The sequence below is a fragment of the Corvus kubaryi genome, unplaced genomic scaffold (assembly GCF_017639235.1).
Source record: "Corvus kubaryi isolate FWS band 111438036 unplaced genomic scaffold, C.kubaryi_AGA036_p1.0 71, whole genome shotgun sequence".
NCBI classification, from domain to species: Eukaryota; Metazoa; Chordata; class Aves; order Passeriformes; family Corvidae; genus Corvus; species Corvus kubaryi.
Window position 1 is genome coordinate 4742905 of NW_024582059.1, and position 23605 is coordinate 4766509.

At 42.0% G+C, this 23605-nt stretch overlaps 2 protein-coding genes across 9 annotated transcripts in view; one reads left to right on the forward strand and one right to left on the reverse strand.

The window, feature by feature from the left end:
* The first annotated feature begins 57 nt into the window (after nucleotides 1–57).
* On the forward strand, nucleotides 58–19788 carry HGSNAT (heparan-alpha-glucosaminide N-acetyltransferase). Of its 2 annotated transcripts, none has more exons than XM_042049393.1 (17): nucleotides 58–183; nucleotides 459–598; nucleotides 1109–1230; nucleotides 2167–2236; nucleotides 2852–2921; nucleotides 3974–4080; nucleotides 4529–4605; nucleotides 5231–5261; nucleotides 6139–6299; nucleotides 6613–6722; nucleotides 7435–7556; nucleotides 7972–8098; nucleotides 8217–8303; nucleotides 9434–9511; nucleotides 9624–9694; nucleotides 9833–9945; nucleotides 12321–19788. In XM_042049393.1, exons 1-17 carry the CDS (start codon nucleotides 100–102, stop codon nucleotides 12419–12421), a joined length of 1671 nt encoding a protein of 556 aa, XP_041905327.1. In that variant the 5' UTR covers nucleotides 58–99; the 3' UTR covers nucleotides 12422–19788. The 2 variants fall into 2 exon arrangements, with proteins under 2 accessions (XP_041905327.1, XP_041905326.1); XM_042049392.1 differs by lacking the exon at nucleotides 12321–19788 and adding an exon at nucleotides 10957–12128 and having other exon boundaries at nucleotides 59–183.
* INTS10 (integrator complex subunit 10) overlaps nucleotides 9653–23605 on the reverse strand; it is a 23680-nt gene continuing 9727 nt past the window's right edge. For 2 of the 7 annotated variants that reach the window (XM_042049378.1, XM_042049377.1), the window contains exons 11-18: nucleotides 22935–23017; nucleotides 21916–22068; nucleotides 20695–20803; nucleotides 20249–20328; nucleotides 19623–19785; nucleotides 18489–18582; nucleotides 14516–14593; nucleotides 12234–12605 (exon numbers count right to left, since the gene is read on the reverse strand). In XM_042049378.1, the coding sequence (XP_041905312.1) occupies nucleotides 12449–12605; nucleotides 14516–14593; nucleotides 18489–18582; nucleotides 19623–19785; nucleotides 20249–20328; nucleotides 20695–20803; nucleotides 21916–22068; nucleotides 22935–23017 (917 nt within the window). In that variant the 3' untranslated portion in view covers nucleotides 12234–12448. The other 5 variants (XM_042049381.1, XM_042049379.1, XM_042049382.1 and 2 more) reach the window with 4 other exon arrangements.

Here is a 23605-nt window from a genome sequence, read left to right on the forward strand (position 1 = left end):
CTGGTGATGGCGCCCGGCCTCTCGCAGCCCGACGGGCAGGGCGCGCCCGGGCCCCGCGGCGGGGCGGCGGTGGCGGCGGAGTGGCGGCGGCCGGGGCGGATGGACCAGGCGCTGCTGCTCGTCCGCAACGAGCTGCCCGCCCCGGGCCTGAACCTCGCCGCCCGCTCCGGCTCCTGCCACCAGGTGAGGGGCTGTGCCGGGCGAGGGGTCCCTCCCCGACCTCCGCTTCTGATAGCCCGGCCCGCGGCGGGGCTGCTCGGCTTCTCCGGCGTCTCCCCGTGCCTTGGTCAGGTCGCTGCGCTTCGGTTTTACCTTCGAGCAGCACGCAGGGAAACTCCCGCAGCAGGAGCTGCTCCAGCCCCGTGGCATCTTCCCTTGTCTTTGCCACCACGCAAGGTAGAACCCCCTTTCACTCTCCTTTGGCACTAATGAGCTCCCTTCACCCTCTTCTTCCACAGTGCTTGTATCAGTTCCTGGCGTTTGTCCCACCAAGCAACGAGAGGCTCAGAAAACCAGGCACGGCGTCGGTGATGGTTGATACGCAGCATCCACTCACCTTGCTGCTCAACAGCTCTGTGGGTGACACAGATCTCTGCAAGTACGTGGCCCAGCCCCAGGGAATACATGGATAACTCTATCCTATATTTGTGTTGGCTTGGTTTGTTGGTTTGTTTTTTTCCCTTTGGAGCCATGTGCCTCTTTATTGCCTGCTCATCGCCTCCTTTTCCCCAGCTGTTTAGACCAAAAGCTCAGTCGTCACCCCACTACTGTAACAGTGATGTACTTTGGAATTGTGCTGAAAGGATCTAGGTGCAAGCAGGCGCCGAAACGGTGTTCACCGAGGCAGCATGTACAAGCACCTGATTTCTCTTGCAGGGAGTCTCAAGAAGACAAATGACGGCAGTGCATGTGTGGTAAAGAATTGGTGTTGGGCTAGGGGAGGGTAATGCTTGGAAAAGGCCAGTTCTGTGCTAGATCACAGTGTTGGTCCAAGTTTTTGGCTTGCCTTTCCTAAAGCATTCAGGCTTACAGTCCGCCTACGTGCTCTCGTGGTACCCACATGTACTGGTGTTGTCTCATCAAGTTTTGTTTCCTTTATCATTTGCAGGGTTCAGTATCATTTTGGAGAGTTTGGCAATTATTCCCTTGTGGTAAAGACCCTAAGTACAAGCACCCAAACTGTTTCTTGTGACCTAATCATCAATGAAGGCCCTATCAACAGCTACCTCCGTATGTAGTGCTGTTTTTCCCTTTCGTTCTACAACTTGCATGTCTCCCAGCAGAACCAGTTTCCTAAGAGCCTTGTGCAGCCTCTCATGCTATGGTGAAGAGATGTCATGGGCTTGCTCCTCTTCTTTCTCAACATCTTGCTTCCATATGTTTTATACACCCGTCTTGAGGCCCTGACTGGGATCAGGCCTCTTCACATGATATACTGTCTGCCCACAACCTTTTTGCAGCAGGGATTAGTACAGAAAAATCAGTGGGTATGTGTCTGGAGGGAGAAACTAGTTCCTGTTTCTCTGCATGTTTATGTATATCCACAGAATCCTCCCTCTTCTTCCCTCTATCTTACTTCTCTCACAAAATGGGAAACAATTCACACAGTGTTTGGATTTTTTGTTTGTTGTTGCACTTTTAATTTTAAACCTGACATTTTTCTTTTTTTGTTCATCTCTTTTCCAGGACTGTTTCAAACTCTTGTCTCTGTCTCTTCCATTCTTTTCCTTTACATTACACTATTCTTCAGTCCTTCCAGTTTCCTAACTGTAAAGACAATTTCTCCATGCTTGCTAACTTGGTGTATTGCCCTTTCGGGCCATCTTCTTAATGTTGAGGCTGTTTTTAAACCTCTAGTTTCTTCTTCAGAACATATTGCAGCACATCAACTCTTTTCTTACTAGCGTCTTGTGATGCAGTGCAGTCTTATTTTGCTTTTTTTATGCTGAGATGTAGAGTCACTGAGCTGCACTTTGAAACTAGCCTGCCTTTGTGCTGGGTAGTTTGGGGGTTTTGTTTTCCTCTGGGGATGTATACTGCATGGAGAAGGTGATGTGATAGTGAGTTGGGCTTTGTGTCATGTTTGTGTCACGCTTGGCCAAGCCCAGGTCACTCAGTGGTTTTGCTAGACCATTTATAGAGTTGTGTTCTTCTCTTTTCATGTAGCTATTCTCTTTGCTTTCCTGGTTTACATGGGGATCCTTGCTATCCTGATTGCTGGGCGCCTTCTAATGAAGTAAGTGAACAGTACTTACTCCTTGCACATGCCAGTTTAAAACCACGTATCACAGTGTGGTAATGCTTTGGAGTCCCACTTGTAGCCCTGCTTGCAGATCAGATTCTGCTATCAGGTGCCATGTGCAAGTTGTGGCACATGTGGCAAAAAATGCAGAGTGATGTGATTTCACTTGAGGGATATCTTGCAGCCTTGTTACTTTGTGCACAGAGCAGCTGATGTTCACTGTAAGCTCTCACATGCCCTGCCACACCCTCGTGTCCCTTGTTCCTTGTTTAGCTCTGGATCAGTAATCCAAGGCAGTGGGACCAAAGTGCGTGTAACAAATGCAACTTTCTACCCTGTGTACTGAATGGTGTGGGTCATTCTTGCCTGTAAGCAACTTGAGAATAAAACCCCCAAACATGAGCTTGTGTCAGTGTATTTACACAGCTGGACTTAACTGAGATCCTAGGTACCGACTGAATCTCAGTATTACCTATGTGAGCTGTAAAAATAGAAATAGGAACTGTCCAAACTTCTGATTTATGCTGGTAAATAGTTTTAATTAAGGTGAAATTAATTATAAAGTACTTTTGACTTTGTTTTGTGTTTTAAACTGTTACTCATTTTCAGAATTGATCCAGTCAGAAACTGGGTTTACAAGAAACTGAATCCCAGAGCAACTGATCGTATGATTAATTCCGTGAGTGACCACAGTATCTTTAGTTTGCATTCTGTAGTCTTTTCATCTCTGGGAAACACACACTATCTGGACATCTGGGGACTTGTTTATTACTAATCATCTTCCCCTTGTGTGTCATCTTTCCCTGAGCAAATCTTGTGTTGATGTCAGATAGGCAATTTTATGTCAATGGAGAGTGCTACACTGGGTTTCCATGCAAGTGTAGTGGATTCCCTGTAGAGCTCTTGCAAGTCTTGAACATACACCTTTGTGTTCTCTTTAGTTCCCTTGAAGCAAATGTGTTGGTGAAAATACTGTCCCCTTCTGACATAGTCAGTGTAAGGGAAATCACAGCCTTCATGTCTGCTTCCAGCACAGCAGGAATTTCTCTGGCACTCCTAGATCTGACATTTCTGTGTGATCCTCATTTTGTACTAGAATGTAGATAGTTCATCACAGTCTGGGCTTCATATCTAAGAGGTCCAAACCTGTCTAGAATCAAAAGACTTGGAAGCAGAGCTCTACAGCAACTCTTGCAGTTCATCTCTATCACTGGGATATAGTGATGTCTCCTTCTGTATGCTGTTACTGGGTCTGATCAGAGTGGTTTAGGGAACTCAGTTGCAAAGAAACCACTCCTGTGTTTAAAATGATTCATTTTTCACTGGTTGAGCTCTCGAAACAGTCTCTCTGTGGTGTCAGACAAGTGCTGGTGGGTTGGGGCGGGTCCTATTTGAGAGTTGGCAACTGCATCTGCTCAGCTCTGTTGTAAAGCAGTACTCAGAGTGTTGGCAAGCCTCTGGCTGATTTGGAGGGGACCCAGCTCTGATGAGTCTCAAGCACAAGCTCATTTCACTGCATTGTTGTTTCTACCTGGTCAAAGGTAGAGTCTGGAGCATCTGCAAACATCATTGCAACGTGGTGAAGCAGGAAGAGGTTAGAAGTAGACCAAATGAAGACAGGGAGAATAAAGACAGTGTGTCTGTGAAAGTTTGCAGTTTACTATCCTTTGTTCCCTAGTCAGCTGATGCAGCTGCTGACTTGCTCTTCATGTGTCTGGTTTGTTCCCAAAGGAGCTCGGATCCCCGAACACAACAGACTCCATTAACTGTGATCCTAGCCCACATCCGTGGAGCTCAGCCTCTCGGCGGCGGCTGCATTCCCTTGACACGTTCCGGGGGTGAGCATAAGAGCTTGCTCAAAAGCAGTTCTTCCAAGGGGAATGAGATTTTTCCAGTGGTGGTTTGACAGTGCATGGCAATATATAGCAGATGGACAGTTCAAGGTGGTCTGTTTTGCTTGGAAGTTAATCAAGATTTTAATTCTCGGATTTTCCAAAACACTTTGTAAGAAATATTGAAGTTGTGGCAGAGGGTGGAACAGAACGACGTGTTCAGTGTGAAAATGCTATGCAAAGGAGCTTGCTTTGGTTCACCACCACCCATGATTTTTGAAACACGGCCTCCTGATTGGTAAAGCTGGAAACCTTGGAAATCTTGCTTTAAAAATAAAATAAATTGGATCTCAGAGTTAGAAATGCATTAGTGGGAGTAGTAATCCTTAACTTTTTGTTCATATATATGCATTGCATTGACACGCGATACTTTATGGTTTTGTTGTCTTTTTAGGCTCTCTCTTGTAATTATGGTGTTTGTTAACTATGGAGGAGGAAAATACTGGTTCTTCAAACATGAGAGTTGGAATGGTAAAGTACAATTGAGACACTTACTCTGGGTTTTAACTGCAGCAGTGTCTAGAAATGGTTGGTGTTGCAGCTGCTGCAGTGAGCTGTTGCTCAGCCAAAGGCTGGGATGCTGTGCTGGTTTGCTTCAGCAGGGAATCTGCCTGTTAGGTTAATGGGCAAAGCAGTGTATGGTCCTCCTCATCACACAGCGATAGGGTGCTTTCACATCACAGTCCGTGTGTAACCTTTTCATTTGTGATACAGGTTCATATCTTTAACTTTTCTGTGTTGTTTAATGACCACAGTCAAGGTGATGTTGCTCAGTGCTGTAAAAACATAGTGCCTTGATTGGTAGCTGATGCAGATGAAGTCAAACATTGTAATGCCCTAGTGGAGAATAGCAAGGATCCCATCCCTGAAATCTTTCCCAAAGCACAGCATCAGTTCTGACCCTATTCTTGAAGAGTGGTAAATGCAGCGAGGCAAGATGATTAACTCTTTGTAAGTTTTGTTTATAACATGTTTTAGACTTCGGGACATGAATAATTGCTAGCAGCCTGCAATTCCTCTAGAAAATCAACAGTAATATTGTTAAATTTAAGGATGGTTCAAGGTAAATAATGTCCTCCTGTGTATTTCTCTGTAGGATTAACAGTGGCAGATCTGGTGTTTCCATGGTAAGTTTTCCTGAGGAATAGTTTTTGTATCAACCGATTCTTTATATTAAGGGTTGCAAGGGGAACATTTGTGTGCACTTTGCTTCCATGTGGAAATGTATTTGGAGGGATGAATTTGTGATAAACAGTTAATAGGAATCCGCCCCTACAAATAACAACATAATCCTTATGAATCAGTAGAAGAGCTAAGTGGTTTTGGTGCCCGACATCCTCCTTCTTCCCACACACAAGGCCCAGGGCTACCCTGCCAGGAAGTGCAGTATCCCTGAGAAGCTCAATGCCATGCTGCTGTATTAAAAGCTGCCAATCTGGCAAGATTTGAAGCTGGGCTGGTGTATATCCATAGGTAAAATAGCCAAGTAAATTTTGGATTAAGCTAATATTCCTATAACCAGAGAACGGCTTTATGGGGAAGCAATTATCCCATCTGTCCCTAACATGCTTCTCTATGCCAGCTGTGGTTTCTCTTGGAGGAGGGAGCTGGACTTAGACTGTGAACCTAATCTAGATGGGAGCAGTGGGTCAGTTCTGAATTTGAATCATAGATTTGAAGCTCATGTTTTACTTCTCTGAAGATGCTAATTTAATTTTGGCTAATGGAATTTTTTGGTAGCATATGAATTCCTGGAAACGGAGCAGGCTGCAATTCCAACCCTACCTCAACTGACCACTGAAAAAGATAGAAGTGTCCCATAGCACAAGCTCAGTAGCCTGGGAATTCCTAGCAATCAGAGGAAATAAAATCGCCCAGTTTCACCCAGTGCATCCATTTCTGTTGGGCCAACGCAGGCTGCTCTGTCAGCTTTAGTGTTTGCTGTTACACAGACGTGTTACGAGGCATCTGTCAGCTCCATTTCCCATCTGCTCTGTTCTCCAGGTTTGTGTTCATCATGGGGACATCAATAGCATTGGCACTGGGCTCCATGCTGAGGTGGGGAAGTTCCAAGTGGAAGGTGCTTAGAAAAATCCTCTGGAGGACTTTTGTGCTAATCCTGCTGGGGATCATAGTTGTGAATCCCAATTACTGCCTTGGACCTTGTGAGTGGAACTTGCTCTCTCATTTCTGTAACTTGTTCCTGCCTCCTTGGCTGGGATGTTGCAAAAACTGTGTCAACAGTTAGATTGTATCTTGTGGAGTGCAGTTCTGCACTGATGCAATTCTCTCTGTAAGACTCTTGCGCCAACCACTGTTGATTGTCTTAGTGACTTTCCCAGGATTATGATGTACAGAAAATTGGGATAGCAGAGTGGAGGTGCAGTAGATCTCAGCTCTCTCTGGAGAAGGGTCACTTTTGTATTTACAACAGAGCCTGTGGCTGCTCCTCTTTCACATTGCTTGCATGTCTTCCAGTGTCCTGGGATAATCTGCGTATTCCAGGGGTGCTCCAGAGGCTGGGATTCACATATCTGGTGGTTGCTGCTCTTGAACTCCTATTTACAAGGGCTGATAGTGGGACCTGGGTGAGTTACATGGGGAGATGTAACTGATCTGAACTGATACTGGAGCAGGGGTTTGGAGACTTTGCTCTTGTGGGGGCACAAAGAACACATGAGAAATTATGAGAAAAATGTAACATCTTACTTGACGTGTAGTGCAGTGTGACCTGGCAGAAATGTTGGAGTATGTGCACCCTTCAGTGTCCCAGTCTGCATTTTGTCACATGTAGCTTTATCATATTTAAGGATTTCACCAATCCATTCAGATAGTGCTCAGAAAGAGGCATTCCAAGACACGATGACTTTTCCACTGCCAAGGAAGCCCAGGGACAGGCATCTCTATGCTGAATCCTGTAGTCTGCATTTTGTCCAGTTAATTTTGGCAAGGTTTTTTCACAGCAGGGGAAAGTAATACTGCTTTTTAGCCTTTCTAGAGTCTGTTTTCCCAAAAGGCTTTTGTTCTACTCATGAATCAAAATTCCTTTTGACATTTTCCAAGTTAAAAAACATTAAGGGCTTTTGTTTTGGTTTGTTTCTCCCCACCCTGCCCCAAGTAACTAAGTGTCTGGAACTTGCTTGTGAAAATGAAAGGTCTATTGGTAGAACCCAGTTTGGTAATGACAACATCTCCCTCCTGTATCTGGGGATACAAGACTGCCTGCCAGGAAGTACAGGTTGTCCCCAAGGGCATGGTTTTTACTTGCCAGCTAACACCCCCTCCCTCCATCTCATGCAGGAAGGACGATTTCCTGCTCTGCAGGATATTCTCCCCTACTGGCCACAGTGGCTTTTCATTCTGGTGTTAGAAGCAATTTGGCTCTGCCTGACCTTCTTGTTACCAGTGCCAGATTGTCCCAGGTAAGACCATGCACTCGGACAACTTTCTGTGGGGTATCAGGTTTTTTCTCTTCTAGTGAGCAGAAGGTACATTTTATTAGCCATAGGGAAAGAATGAAGGGAAGAGCTTTTATGCCAGCAGGGTTAAAGGAAGCATCCATCATGTGAAAAAACTTTCTTTATTTTGGTACTAAAGTACCAGATGTTATACAGCTGATGTCATTCTTCCTTTCTACTTAAAGAAGAGGATTACAATCTCCCTGAGGTGTGTGTACAGCAATGTATGATCAATGCCATGATCATATGCAATGCCATCAATGTGTGCCTCTAGCCCAGGAAAACATCAAGCATTTCGTGTACTGAGTCAGTGGGCCAGCTGCTGTGCAGCTGTAGTGTACCAACACTTTGTGCTACAACCTCTTTGCCTCTGTCCTAGGGGCTATATTGGTCCTGGGGGCATTGGGGACTTTGGAAAGTATCCCAACTGCACTGGAGGAGCAGCTGGTTACATTGACCGTTTGCTTCTTGGAGAAAAGCATATGTATCAGCATCCCTCTTCAGGTGTAAGTAGTTTTTGGTTTGCAGTATGTCAGGAGGGGCTTGGGACTGATACGTGCAGGGGGTTTAAGAGAAAGGAGTTTGGTTGCTTGGGTGCCCTGTAACAACTGTTTTCTCTCTAAGGTGACTTACCAAACAACGATGCCATATGATCCAGAAGGGATCCTGGGGACCATAAATAGCATTGTTATGGCATTTTTGGGACTGCAGGTACCTCTTTTTCTTTCTGCCTGCATTCTATAATGGGAAGATTTGAAGGAAACCTGGAAGTGGGGAGGCAACTGGGTGTCTTTACTTAAGCCTGAGACTGGTTCTAACAAAACCTTTTTCAGTGCAATGCTTTCACGATGACTTAGCCTGAGGTGAGTGACAGAGAAGTGGAACCTAACATGGCAGTAGCTTGCATTAGATACACCTAGACTTCTCAGTTTTTGTAAGGGATGGACACAAGAAGCTTCAAAATAGCCACCTGAAATCTTCGTTTTAAGGCTGGGCTTATGCTGGGAGTAGGCTGGCTCTATATGCTGGAAAATAAGGCTGAGACACAGACTTCACAGCTTCATTGTAAGGGTATTAAAGGTTGCAGCTGTACTTGTTCCCCCTTGCTGACTTTCTGCTTGATGGGAGTGATAGCCATCTTGCATCGATGTGTGCTTACCTTCCCTGACAAAAGAGATGCAGGGGTTCACATTGGTGTTACCAACACCAGAAGCTCACAGCTCACCACTGTTTAAAATATGGCACTTTTTGATGCACTGCTGGCTTTTCTGACTGTGCAGCAGCTGTGAACCAAACTGGAACTTGCGTGCTGGGAAAGGAATGTTACCACATACAGCATTGGGTAAAAATTGATTTGGAATATCTGTGGGGCAGAGCTTGGAACAGAAGTCTGACCCTGAGGAGTGAGTTATCAGGACACATTTCTTAGTGGTGTATGAAAAGGAGCATGTGCTCTGGGCAGGTCAGGGTATGATGAGGTGCTGTGGAGAAGCTTTTGGGGCTGGCTCTGGTGTTGTTCCTTCATGCAATCCTTGCTGAGAGAGATGGAGCTCAAGTTACGTTGTGTTGACCTAATAAAGTTGCTTATCCCCTTCCTCAGTGTTAATACACTAAGAAAGGGAGAAAAGGTGCACCTCTATGGCTGATTGGGTTGCATTTATGTATTTTCCCCTTGTGTGTCCATTCTTTACAAAGAGTCCTCATTCTGAACCTTTCAGCCACTTGGCTGATAGAAATCCCATTCATGGATTAGCACAGTTCGCTGGTGGCAAACATATCTGGCTCTTGAAATGTACTTACATTAATGGGCATTAATTATTCTTCTGCATTCTTTTTATAAGGCAGGAAGAATTACCTTGTTCTACAAAGACCAGCACAAACAAATTATGAGTCGGTTCATCATATGGGGCATAGTAATGGTAAGTCTGATGGTTGTGTAGCTCTTTAAAAGGCATGGATTTTAATGCAATGCATAGTAATTCTGAAACATGTTGCAGTTATTATATAACCTTTACCAACTTTCTATTTCAGGGAATTATTTCTGCTATCTTGACAAAATGTTCTAAAGAAGAAGGGTTTATTCCAATAAACAAGAACTTATGGTAAGCAAAGAGATGGAATATTTAGTATGATTTTGTTAAAGTACTATTTTAGTTCAGAGGATGTTCTACCTTTTGTACATTGAGATCTGTATCACGTAGTTCTCTAAATATTACTCTTTCTACTGAAAATGTTTGTAGGTCAATATCGTATGTGACAACCACAAGTTGCTTTGCCTTCACCCTCTTATTGCTGATATATTACCTTGTGGATGTCAAGAAATGGTGGTCAGGTGCTCCATTTTTATACCCAGGTCAGTAAAATCACATCAGGAGACATATTCCTTCTAATTCTTTCTGCACTGATATTATCCTTTTGTTTTCTGCACTTCTCTTGTCTGTAAAAGAGCAGGGATTTAGTCTGAGGTAACCTGAAAGATTCCAGAATGATTAAGTTGAGGGGAACATTTGCATAGAACTGGGACACTTGAGGCCAGATATTTAGGAGAGAGGAACAATCAATTCCTTAAATGAGGGCTGAAAGCTGCTATTGCCCAATGACTGTTCTCAGTTTGGTCTCAAGTCAAGGTCCCAGTGAACAGCTGCCTAGTACCAAGCAAAATACCACAACTGTTCGAAGTTGGTTTGGAAGGGACTGCTGAGACTTGTGTAACCTAATGGGAAACTCAAAGGGCTGTCAACAGAGTAATACCACTTCTGAAGATGTGGAAAATGAAATCCCCTGGGCAGCTGTGTAGGTTGTGTCTCTGTGATTTTAGATAAGCGTGTTTCCCAAAGTATCCCACTGTGGTTTTAACCACACTGGGCACACAACAAACATGAGTAGAGAATACAAAGCCACAGCAGAGGGGACCTTTCAGCAGCTTTGGTCTCTGGTGTCTGGACAGGAAAATAGGCAGGGTGACAGCAGGGTATCATACCTCCTACCAGAAACCCCAGAGCTTTGAAGGACAGTCAGCGTTTGTTTGTAAAGGCAGCAGATCTGACCAGCTTGGTTGGCACTCGTCCACCCTGAAAACAGTAACTGTTACTATTCTCCTCATTAATATAATTGCAGCATACTGATATGGTTGTATTTCCAATTTAGCACAGAGGTTATTTGTATTTCTTTTCAATAAATGTTTTAGGGGAGAGAACCCCTCAGACTGTATTTGTAAACAGTGCATGGCATCTTTGGAGCAAATGACATTAGCTGCTGTTGTCTTGGTGCCTCTCTTTTATAAGCCTGGCACACCTCTGTCTGCTTGCTCTGAAGCAAGCCCATACCTCCTTTTTCAGATGGTATGACCTGTGCTTCCTTTCAGGAATGAATTCAATCCTGGTCTACATTGGACACCAAGTGTTTGCAAACTACTTCCCTTTTAAGTGGAAGATGCAAGACAGTCAATCCCACGCAGAGCATCTGACTCAAAACCTCATTGCAACAACTCTTTGGGTCGTAATATCATATATACTTTACAGGAGAAGGATATTCTGGAAAATCTGATAGAGGTGGTCAAGATGTAGCAGGCTTAGATTCTGATGAGGCAAGTGGATTAGCCTGAAATATGGTGGATTAGCCTGAAATATTGTGACTCAGGCTGTATTACTAAAAAGGGATACTAGTTCAAGTTTACAGTGCCATGGAAGTTGTCATCAAGACTTTTATGTGACTTAAGGGACAGTATTTTACTATTTAGCAAAAACTTACTAGTCTACTACAGTTGCTCTCTGTTTTCTAAGTATTTTACTGATCTCCCTCCTTCATATAGAGAAGCTGAACATACCGTAACAGTTGGGCAGTCTAAGACACCCTGTTGGTGTTCATGAAAGGAACTGCAAGGGATGGGGTGGTGACTGCAAGGGGTTGCCAGAATGGGCCAGTAGTAACAGTCCCTGCATGTGACACAGAACCCCCTAACTCAGGTGGTCTGGGGTTTGTATATATCCTTGGCACCTCCTGCATGCCTGTGCCCCTCTGGCACACATTTAACTTGGCCAGTGACTATCTGGGAAAGCTAAGGGGCACTTCTGTGTCACAGCCTGGTGGTGCTCTCAGCTGATCATGCTTCATTATATTCTTACCATTTGGTCTTCGACCAAACCCTTAGGGTTTTGGATCCTGCTGAAGCCCAAAATCTCTTCTATTGGCTTATTAATCAGCAGGCTGCTCCTACAGGTACAGCAGCCCATCTGTGCATGTTCCGGGCCTTTGTGTAACACACCTCTTGCATGGACAAGGTCCAAGTTTCATGTGCTACACTCTAGGAGTGCAGAAAGGCCATTTCCTATTGACTTTATAATCACTTGGGTATCACCAAATTTAAATCAAAACAATCCTCTTTCTACGTGAATTTATTTAAGGGCCCTAATCTGAAAACCAGCAATACAGGTAGAATTCGCTGAAAAGGAAGAGCTAACAGACCAATTCAATAGTTTTTGGAAATTCACTCATGCTGTGATTTCCAAACTAGTGCTAATAAAAAACCTGAAATACCTTGCTATGTTCTCTGTGTATGTATAAAGATGGAAAAAACTACAACACACACTTTAGTATAATGCTATGGGAAAAATCCCAAAATAAGTAGGATATTACAAAGACTTCTTAAACAAAGTTTTATTTATAAAGTTTGATCACATAAGAAAACCAAGCAGTGAACAAACACTGAGTAGTGTTTGTTTATTGCAGAACCTGTAACTTACAGGGAACTTCTTGACCCTCTGAACAAGAGATTTCCCACTGCTCTGCTGCTTATTCATACAAAGAAGAGCTTTCCCCTCTCTCCATAAAAGCCATTGCATCAGGATGCAGTCCATTCAAGCAAGAGTCTGCAGCAGCAGTATTTTCTCATTAATGCAGAACCTATGCAAGACCACCATGAGATTTTCCCCACAGCGCGAGACCTGGCGCTCCATGGCCAGGCGGAAGTCTTCCTTCACTCCTTTAGTTATACCCCGGGTAACTGTGTGGTGCCTTAAGCCATGAAGGAAAAAGAGACAGACAAAATCAAATCATGGTTATCTAGTGAACTCCAGTCATTTAAAAGGTACTGCATGTCACTTACTATATATTTACAGCCCATAGCTGAGTTTATATAATGAGAGTAAAAGAGCCTGTGCTATGCTATTTTTAAAAAATCATGTGTTCAGTAGCTTACAAGTCTTTCAACAGTTAGAAGCTGCATAAAAGTCTATGTTCTCACTGCTTTGACTATGACTGCTGAAGGGGGAAATAATATCACTCTTTTGGATAACAAGAAAATCTATTCTCTTAACCCAGCAAGTACAGAGTTCTCCTTGCTTGGGGAAAGAATTTTTTTTTTCCTCTCTACCTTTGCTGCCCAGGCCACTTCTTCCCTGTAATCATTTCTATAAATGGCTGGGGTTGAAAGAAGAGTGAAAAGATGAACTTGTATTCTCTGGAGCACAGGTGCCACCATAAAGAGCAGAGGGCATCTTCTACCAATATCAAAGTGCAGGAAGGAGCTTTATAATCCTGTGGGCACTGATAACGCTGTGACTAATGAAAGGCACAGTGAACCCTTCACAAAACCCAGATCAAGCCAGGCTGTGAGTCTGCATCAGTAGAAGCCAACTCTTATGAAGATACTAGACACGAGGTAAGGGGTTACATTTATTCTGAGCACAAGTGCAGGACTTATTTTCAAACAGAACAAAGGTCCAGCTGAGCAAGCTAAAGCTGGGGAAACTTACGGGATATTGCCCTGTTAAAGGCCGTTTTTGTGAACAGTTCTTTGTCCTCATGCTGGCCTCAACACCTACATCTTTTCTTTAAAACAATGTTCTGCAGCACCAAAGCACTTTACTTGCACTGGTCCAGAACTGCCTAAGTAAGATCAAGATTTTGTAACATCTACCTGCAAGCCCTACTTGGGAAGGGGAGAAAAAGATATGCCCTGAAATGAGAGCCTTAACACTACTGAAGGAACCAGCATGAATTCATTTAGAGAGAAAAGCATAATGCTAATGCTGAGACAAGTCCTGAGTCATGGGTAAGAAGGGAAGAGCTGGCCCGAACCCAGCAAGCTCACTGAAAGACAGAAAGAAATTAAAAAATAAAAAATAAAGGGTGAGGGCATCTGTGCCAATCCAGAGATGCTGGAAACAAGAAAAGGAAACATCTCAGAATTACCCTCACCAACAATACCACCCAACTTTCATGTAAATAAAGAAGTCTGGCATTTGAGACGAGACTTCTCTGCCAAAACAGTAGAGACCTTTGCAACACATGGAAAAGGCAAAGAGGAGACTAGCCCTGGAGCCTCCTGGGCAATTCCTGGGTGAACTAAGTGAAGCAAACCTGCACTGAAAACCCTCCAGCATATTCAGAGGTTATGGGCTAAGTCCTGTTACCAGTCTTTATTGTCTTAAACATTGCTGGCAGCCAAGTGCTATGGTCAGTTACAGCCTAATGGAGAATATGCAACCTACAGCTACTGAGCGAGCCAACAGCACTTTGGAAGATGTGTCTTATATTATGACTGGAAAACACAAAACAGAATTCAGAACAACCTAAAGGAAGAAAAGTTGCTACAAATGGATCCAGGAACCAGGATCTTGAAAATAAAGGGTTATGCTCTTGCTAATATATGACTGAACATCAGTAAAACTTTGGAGGATTTCTAAGTTATTGTTTAAATTCAATAGCAATTACTAAATTGAAAGGACACGGATACTGGCAACTTATGGGAAAAAGAAAAATAAATGTTATAATAGAACAACATGGTTTGCCAGGCAATGTAGGCACAAATGAAGAAATTAAAAAAAAGATAAATATTGAGTAACAAATTGCTGAAAACCATGGGCAGTAAAACATGTTGACAAAACACAGCACACTATGAGCGGGGTTTTTCCACTTGGTACCTGTCAGCAGTCTGTATGCTGGGCTGTAGCACAGGTATGAATTCCTGCTGCAGTAACCCCATGGGAGGGCTAGAAGTCCTTTAAGAAACAGCAAATAGCAGCATTCAAACACCCACACACCAACTCCACCTCTGGTGCAAAACAACTCTCCAAAAAAAGGAGTAACAAAAACCTAGGGTGAGCTCACACAGCAGTATGACCACCGAGCAGCCAAAGGGGTGCAGGACTCTAACAGCATCAACCATGCACATATCCCCAGATTTCATTGCAAGGCTGTTCTACACTTGTGGTCTAACTATTACACATATTTTTTGACAGTTACACCAAGAGAAAGGACAGCATCAAGTGCAAAACCAATACACAGTTGTAATACGATGAACTGTCACAGCTCTTCCAAGGAAGCACATTAGTCAGAAAAGATTTAATCAGAGGAGCACTGCAGATATCACAGCTTCCCTCCAGAGCTGGCAAGAGCATGTCAGCAAACTGGGAGAGCCCACAGCTTGGAGTTAAGGGGTTTGCTGCTGAGCCCAAGCCGAGTGCATGCACAGCGGGTATCGGCCAGGTTGAGTACATGGCGGTGTTCGTTAAAGGTTGCCCAAGTATCTTTTCATTCGCCCACAGATGGCCTTTTCCACCTTTACAAATCCTAACTGCATACAAAAACAGCTGTTAGAGCATGGCACAATGCCAGAGCACAACTGCCCACTCAGAGCAACCTCCTATTTATGACCAGGGCCACATGAACTAACCACCAAAAGCTGTCTCAGGTGAAAAACACTTTGTCTTCTCCGGGAAGTTAAATTCTTATCTCTGTGTGCTATCTAGAATAAGTTAATAACCTAACAGGTCCAGCCTGGAGCAACACCACACCTAAGAAGAAGAGAAAGGAGAAATTTGATATATAGGAGACAGGTCTAGTTTCTTAATCTAAGTCTCTTATAATGTCACTTAAGTCTTATTAGGCACCCAAGTAGTGAGTGCACCACTGACCCCCAGAAATGCTACGAAGGGAGCAGAGAAGCAACACTCGCACTTAGATTCCTGAAGTACTCAGTTAGGTGCCTACCTTCAGATGTCACAGGTGGGCATTTGGGTTAGTATCTAGAGTTTTTTAATAGATATGGATGGAGAGCTATGCTTATAAGAGTCAAATAAAGATGGGACATTTAACACTCTAATACAGCTACAATAATCTGAAATAAAATAGCCACAAAAATTACTCAATTAAATGAGATAATTTTTCAAGAGTTCTTGGCATGAGTAAGTCCAGTAGTTGCAAAAATGGACACGGGAAACGGAAAATACACAGGACCAGCAGGATGGTTTTGGCCCCAGAGTGGCAGATGTTTGCAAAAGGGATTCTGTGCAATTGTGTCTTCACTACTGTTTGCAAGATCTGCAGTTAGAACTAAGCATACCCATGTGCACAGAGTAAAAATTACACTTTCAAGATACTTTGTTTCACTTCAAACCAACCTTCTCTGTCCCCAGAGAATGTGATGGGAATATGACTAAAAGGAAGGGCACAGCTTTCAGATCAAGTTTACGCAATTTGGTAGGCTACGATTAGATTAACTAGAGTAAGATTTATCAAAAAGAGGAGCAAGATATTAAGTAGCAATTTCCTGCATATTGCTCTTTTCCTCTTTAGCCTCACCAGCTAACACTGCCCCTACTGACATGTGTATAAGATAAACTGTGAAACTTGGCTTGTCCAGAAGGGAGTTCAAAGGCACTTAGTGGTGCTGGATTCAAAGCTCATTGAACAAATCTTGTTAACACCACAAACAGAATGAGTTGGCTGTACCACCAGTTAAAACCAAAACCATGGACCTTCTCATTCCCACAGTGGATGCAAGCAAAGGGAAAGGTTACAAACTGTATATATATTTTGCAGAACCCAACTATAAGTCTGCAGACTACCAAGGTCTTACTTCATCTTTTGAAAAATCACACTACAGTTTGCTTTACTGAGTTCAGAAAAATGAGTGTAATTTCCTGTGAAGTATAAGGTACTTAGAAAAAAGTACTGGAAGAAGAATGTGGAATTCACTTGGGGAGAAAATGCCCTGTAAGTCATCAAACAAAAAGCAGTCCTTATAAAAGACATATAATATCTGAAATACATTTCCCATCCATTAAGATGCAGGACTGCTACACTTATGGTGACGAAAGATCAGACAAAGGAACAACTGCTTTATCTTTGGCCTGTTGTGGCAAACTCTGAGTCTTTCTGAGCATGAATGAACAGCATCTGAGCTGCATCTGCTAATTCATGGGAGGATGGTGCAGCAGCTCATCCAACCAGAACTGGTGATAGCTCTGAAAGATGTAAGCAGTCTGCAGATACTGAGCCTACCAACCATTGTCCCAGGAAACAGGGCTACACTTGCACACTCTATCAAAAACCCCAGCTGGGGGAGACTGTGAGCTAACCAGGTCAACACTGTTGGGGTGACACCATCCCTGGGCCTCACAGCCAGTCCAGCTAAAAAAATATCCGTGGTACCAGGGGAGTAGACATCATCTCTGATCAGTGGCCTACGCCCTGAACTATCCCTTCCATCAGCTCTCTGATGAAGTGCTTCCAGCCCTACACAGCCACATAAAAGACACTGTACACAGCTTTTCCAGCTGGACAGAATATTTGACTGTTTTGGCTCAATAAGCACAAGGAAATGGACCTGTCTTCTACAAGCCCTTCCATCATTCAGGAAACATCACTGATCAAAAGGAGGTCAAGGAGAGATTCTGTCCTGCTACAAACACTTCTTGCTACCTCCGTGCTGACTGGGGGGGTCAGAACAGAAAGTAACCGCTGCCACACCAATCAAACGGAGCCAAGAGAAACAGCGCTGAACTGTTGCAATGAAATGGAGACAGCAGGTAAGAAGTTACCAGATGGAGTCTTCAGTGCTAAGCCCTCTTGCTGGCAAAGCATTTTACTTAACACCATATGTGGTGCAGCATGCCCTGAAGCTTGTTTTCATACAGCTGGTTACAAGCAGTGAGATATGGCAAGGGTAAGAGTTTGAAAATCTAGAGCTCAAAAGAGAAAATTCTCCATCACATAATTAAGCATTTGAATTTCTACTTTTCCTTTAATTACACCTAGTATCTCATTTTTGTGTTGGTTACCTTGAGATTTGGAAAATCTATTTACTATTTAAAATTTGGATCCCCTTGTCTGATGTTAGGCTCCCATTTCGAAAACTTCAGCCCATTTCTAGTTAGTGAATAGCCAGAATACACTGACCTAAAGTGGAATTTCAACAAGCTTTAAGCAGTCCCCCTCTTAGGAAGGAAAATATTACAGGTTCTCATAAACAAAGAGGATATTTCAAAATATTCTGCCACTAAAACCCTGCAGCAGATAGTTTACTTGTTCAAGACTGAACAAGTAAAAACACCTAGAAAATTAATCCAAATTATTAATTTACTTCAGGATCTCGTAATAAGCTAAGCAGAATAAGATGACCTGCTAGTTCTAACAGAAAGGTTACTGGAGTGTAGCTGGAGTGCAGTTTAACTTATATTTTATACCAAAGTTTTTCATCATTCAGTGGTCTTTCATAATTTTGTTTTTCTGCTCAACATTACTCTTCAGCAAAATTAGTCCAAACACCTTGCACACATGCCTAATTATTTGAAGAATTCCTCCAAAGTGCAAGGGTCTGTTTGAAAGAGCACAACTGTAATCACTTTAATATCAATCACTCTAAAGCGAATGCCACACTCAGAAATAAAGTCCTGTAAAAGCAGGATTTTAAAACTCAAGAACCCCCAAAAAGAACACACAGATCAGCAGGAGAGTCAGAAAAAGAAACTCACGGCCTTGTTTGAACTCCTTAAATTTAAGCTCAAAGACACGACAAACTATCCAGAAGATAACATGAAAGCAAAGACAACCAGAACATACTCCCTTTTTTTTTTTGGCCAAAGAAAACAGTAAATGCTTTTTTATCCTTACTTGATCAACATTGCTTGATTTGGCAGCAGTTCCAGATGAATTTTCCCTCCTTCCTGTGTTCTTAAATAAGCAAATTCCTCCAACATATCAATATCTGAAGAAAACGTTAAAGATTTGAGTAGGGAAACAATGATAGAGAACATTCTTTCTTAGCCTCACATCTGAAGCCACATTGCTGAAAGGAGAGTCAAACTGAAAAGCTATTGAAGTACCTCATTATTAAAAGTGATAGAGAAGATCACAGCATGTATTCCTAATCCTCCACAAACAGATGAGAAATGGCTTTTTAAAGTGAAGAACACATCCGTTAGTTTCTTTTCTTTGTTTCTTCAGATGTAGACAGAGGTAAAGAAAACTGACCTCAAAATTCCATGGGTTTCACTTCCTTCTCCTGCACTGCAGGTTATGAAAGCAGTGCAAACTGATGCTGGACCTGAAGCAAGTGCCACCACGGTAGCACATATCACACTTTTTGTTTTCTCTTTTGATCCCTTACTTAGCTGCTTGTTGGGTTTTTTTTCCTTTCCTTTAACACCAGAGCTTATTTAGTTGCCTCGGACAGGAGTTAGACCCCCTTGCTTCCTGAGGCCCATGGCTGCATGTAAATTTAGGTTAAACATTAAACTGTCCATTTGTGTGTATGCTGATCAAAATTGATGTCAGGTATCTGAATAGATAAATCAGACATGCTTTGCATGGACTTTGACATAGCTCATTATCTTACTCAACCCAAACATGTTACCCACAGAAAGCATTTCACAAACAAGAGCCAAAATCATTCAACCCTGAAGCACAGGTAGGTAGTGCTTTGTCTTTTTTGTTACCAGCCTTGTATATAATGCCCTGTACTTCTTAATGAAGAGATTTCTGTCACTTGCATAAGCAGCCTGAGCTGCTGCTGTTGTTCTGAATGGAAGTGCAATGGCAGTGTACTTAAGGGTAGTCTCTAGTGCCAGGGCAGGTGACAGGAGGCATACTTACAGTCCATTGTGTATTGCAGCCTACTACAAGAGGCTTTCATGGTATGAAAATAAATACAGAATATGATTCAGGGAAAGAGCTGTTGTTGAAACTAACAGCTTTTTCAACACTACAGCACAGGATGTGAGACATTCTTGTTCAGAGAAAGGATACTTGTGACATAGTTGAAAAAATTCTCATACTGGAAGTTTCCTTGCTGGCAGATTTTGTTGATGGCTTTCAGGAACAAGTTCTCACCCCTTGGCCACTCATGCTGAAGCAGAACAACTACGTGGCCCAGCGCCATATCATCTCTGCTGTCTGTGAAAGCTCTGAGCTTCAGGGAAAAGAATTACATTCAGACAATCAGGAAATACATGTTGCTTTCAAAAACATACAGGATTCATCTCACCTACATCTGTGCAAACACAGACATTCTTTAGAAGTATATATTAAAGCAGAATGAAATACGCTTCTAAAGTAGGTTGGAAATTTCCAGCTAAAATACCAAATCCTCTCCACTGACCTGTAAGAGAAGTCTGAATAGAGACAAATATTTTGACATCTGTTCTATCTTCTCTGCTCAAAACTAAAACAAATAGAGGAAAAAAAAGAGAAAACAAACCCTCCTCCATCAAGACTCCACTCTCCTCTCCAAAAAAAAGACCCTCCACCAACCATTTAGGTAAGAAGGACTGAGGCACAGCCCTTCAGTCACAGCACTGGGATACAGCCATGCAGCTTCAGGATACACAAACTAGGCCTTAAAGACAAGAAAGTTCCAATTGATCCTATCTTACCTTGAAACAAGCTAACAACAGATGAAGGCAGTAAGGCATGATAGCTCTACTGGTACATGGCCAAAGCTTCAAATCAGACCCTGCAACAGAACAGTTCTTTAAGGGTCTCACGACAGGTAAGTTGAAAGAAATTGAAATGGAGCAAAACAAATCCAAAATTGTCACATCTCAGGTAGGGAGGAAAGCTTTGAATGTAAATTATGAATGACCCAAAACGGGAAGTTAAACATTAAAATTTTTTTCTTCATTTCTCTTTTCCTGTGATAGGACTTTGCCACCAATATACTTTAATAGGTACCAGCAAGAAAACCGCAATACAAAACCAAGCGGGAATAAAAAACTTCCTCCCTTTTTGTAATACAAAATGAGAATAATTACATACTCAACCAGAACACATGAACTAAAATTCAGCTGACACTGAGTTTAGGGTAATAGCAACGCCATACCTTTCCTGAATTTAGACTTGACTTTAGGTTGCTCCTCTTGTACTTTACCTCCTTCTTGTATTGGAAGTAAAATACAGCACATGAGGTCAAGCACTTTTTCGCATGTTTGCTATAAAAAGAAGGGACATGATAATGCTATATTTAAATTAAAGTTCTTAAAAATTCAGGTATGTTAATAATGATTAAAAATTTCAGACATTACAAAAGAAAAAAAAACAATCACAAAACTCTCTGCTAGAACTTGAGTTGACTTAATACACAGTATAGTCTGGCTAAGCAAAAAGTCTTAGCTGTCACTAAACAATCTCTGAGAGCCTACATACATCATTTTAATTGAGAAAAAATATGTATTGGCATTCTTCAAGAGGGTAAGATCAATATAACTGCAATCAAAAATTATTTTGTCTTGAAGGATTAAGTTTTCAAACGAATTCTTAGAATAGTTTTGTAAAATTTGTTCTGTTCATGGTAAAAATAGAAAGGAAGATGGCAATCTGACAGCATGAAGGAAGGTCAATGAATTTTTAATGCTGTTTCCTAGTAAGAGGTCTGTGGGGATATATGATCACATTTCCAGTGAAAAAGTACTGTAGTGGAAGGGACAAAAGCACTTGTCCAGTAGTACTAGCATGACGTTAGATCCTAAGAGACACAGCCCTTATTGTCAGTGCTGACACTGACTGACCTCAGACCACCACGCACTCCTGCAATATGAGAAACACAAAACATGTATTGCAAAAGTAAAGCAAATTCAGCAGTCAGGCCAAACAATATTGTTCTGGTGTCTTTTATACTGTCAGTTAATAACTGACTCTCTTCTAAGATGATCACAGAAGTTTACTTTTTCTTTCCCCTGCGACATGAAGCCTGTACCTAAAAGAATTTCCCCTCAATTTGAAGAACTCATTCTGTAAAGTTAAGGAATTCAAATTAAGGTTACATTTACAGACAACCCAAACACTTGTAGCCATGAAAAATCATAATGCCCAAATCTTAACTATCAAGCAGACTATACATATATATATAAAGAGTTGCTAACGACAGTCAGTTAATGTGGCAGGAAGTACAATTCTCCCTTTGAAGCACGGATTTTTCAGTAGACTCTGGCTTATGTTCAATATCCTGCTGAAAGCAGACTAACAGGAAAATTCTAAGGCAAAAGGGAAATGGGAACCACAGGGTCAGCTGATGAAGGCCCAGTGTCCGGAATGCTGTACGTACCCGATATTCTCCGAGGGCAAAGTGGCACGATGCTAACTGGATTAGTGCTCTCTGATTTTCTAAAGATCCTTGTCCTGTAATTTGCTGGGGAGAATGAGAGCCCTGAAGAGCTGCCAAATGATGTAGGCTGCTAATTGCTTTTTTGTACTGCCCCTTTGAAAAAGAATATAAAAAAACACTGTTAGGGTCTTTTCTATACAATAGGTAGAGAGATAGAAAAAAATTCTCTTACAGGAACCTTTCAAAACAGAGTGTGTCCAAGTAACAAGCCTTCAAAACTTTAATCTAGACTAATACTCTCCAGTGATGGGTTGTGTAAAAGACTGTGGAATAATCACTTGCAAGGCAGTCAGATGACAAACATCACAAAATTCTGCTTTAAAAAGTCGGTTTACAAAATCATATTTGTAACTGAATCAAATAATTATATTCTTGAGTTAATCGTTACTTTATCTAGACTAATAAAGTTTGAAATATCTCTTGTTCAGGCACAAGTAGAGGCAAAAATAAAAGACCCCCAAAGGAAAAATAAGGAACAAGCTTTCTTCTGTAGATGGTATTGAAGTGAGCACAGTCAGCCTAATTTTTGTGGAGAAGAACAGGTGTTAATTGAGACATGTTAAAACCTTTTACTGTTTGAAAATTCTTTTCTCTGATTGTGTTCCAGTATAATGCACTGACAGACTAATAAAATGCACTTATCTTCCATAACACAATGTATATATCCACTGGTCAAAATGCCAACATAGATGTCTTTTCCATATGCCAAAACTAGCTGGACTCAAACAACAGCTATTGGGACACATATATCCAAACAGGGTACCTAGCTTGTGGTGCAAATGGTGTAGTTCCATCCCCAAAGGAGTCATACTTAAAGGCATAAAATCAGTAGACACTATAAGCAGTCAAACTGGCTAATCAGAATTACTATTTACTAGAAGGAAGTAAATTGCTGTTTACTAGAAGAAAGAGCAACACAATGGTGGTGTTTTTCCTAGTTTATACTGTATTTTTTTTACCTGGTAGATGATCATGTCTGTAAGAAAGATCCTTAACCAAAGCCAGGTCTCTGTCTTCCATGACAAACAAATTCTGGTGAACTCTGTGTTAAGCGGTTACAGAAGAAAAAGTAAAAGAGAATATGAAACATTTCACAGCTTTGGGTTAAAAATCAGTAATATATACAAAAAAGCTGAATTTAAAAATGGAAAAAATGGCACCAAAACAGTAAGAGTATGAAGTCCTTCACATATAGAATACTCTCTTCCTATACACTCATTTTTTGAGTACACTTCTCTTCACAGTGTCCAACAAACCTAAAAGCAGCTAGGTGGTACTGTTTGCCTGCTTTTTAGAAGAGGAATTTTTTTCAAGATTATCACACCAGATATCAGAAAGGGAGACACAGAAAAACACATGTTCTTAATCATGAACTAAAGCAGCCATTAGCAGTACATCCTCACTGAGCACTTTCAGCCCTACTGCTGGCCAACTGCTCCAAGAGAAGTGGGGGTGAATAAGCAAAGATGCATCAAGAATAAAATGCAATACAGGAACAAAATATTCAGAAACACAACAACTGATAAAGCTTCTTACTGGAACTTATATCAAAAATACTCAGGACCCAAAGCAATTTCGATTTTAAGGATTCATAATGGCACAAATTCCATTTTAACAATAAAGAAATTAT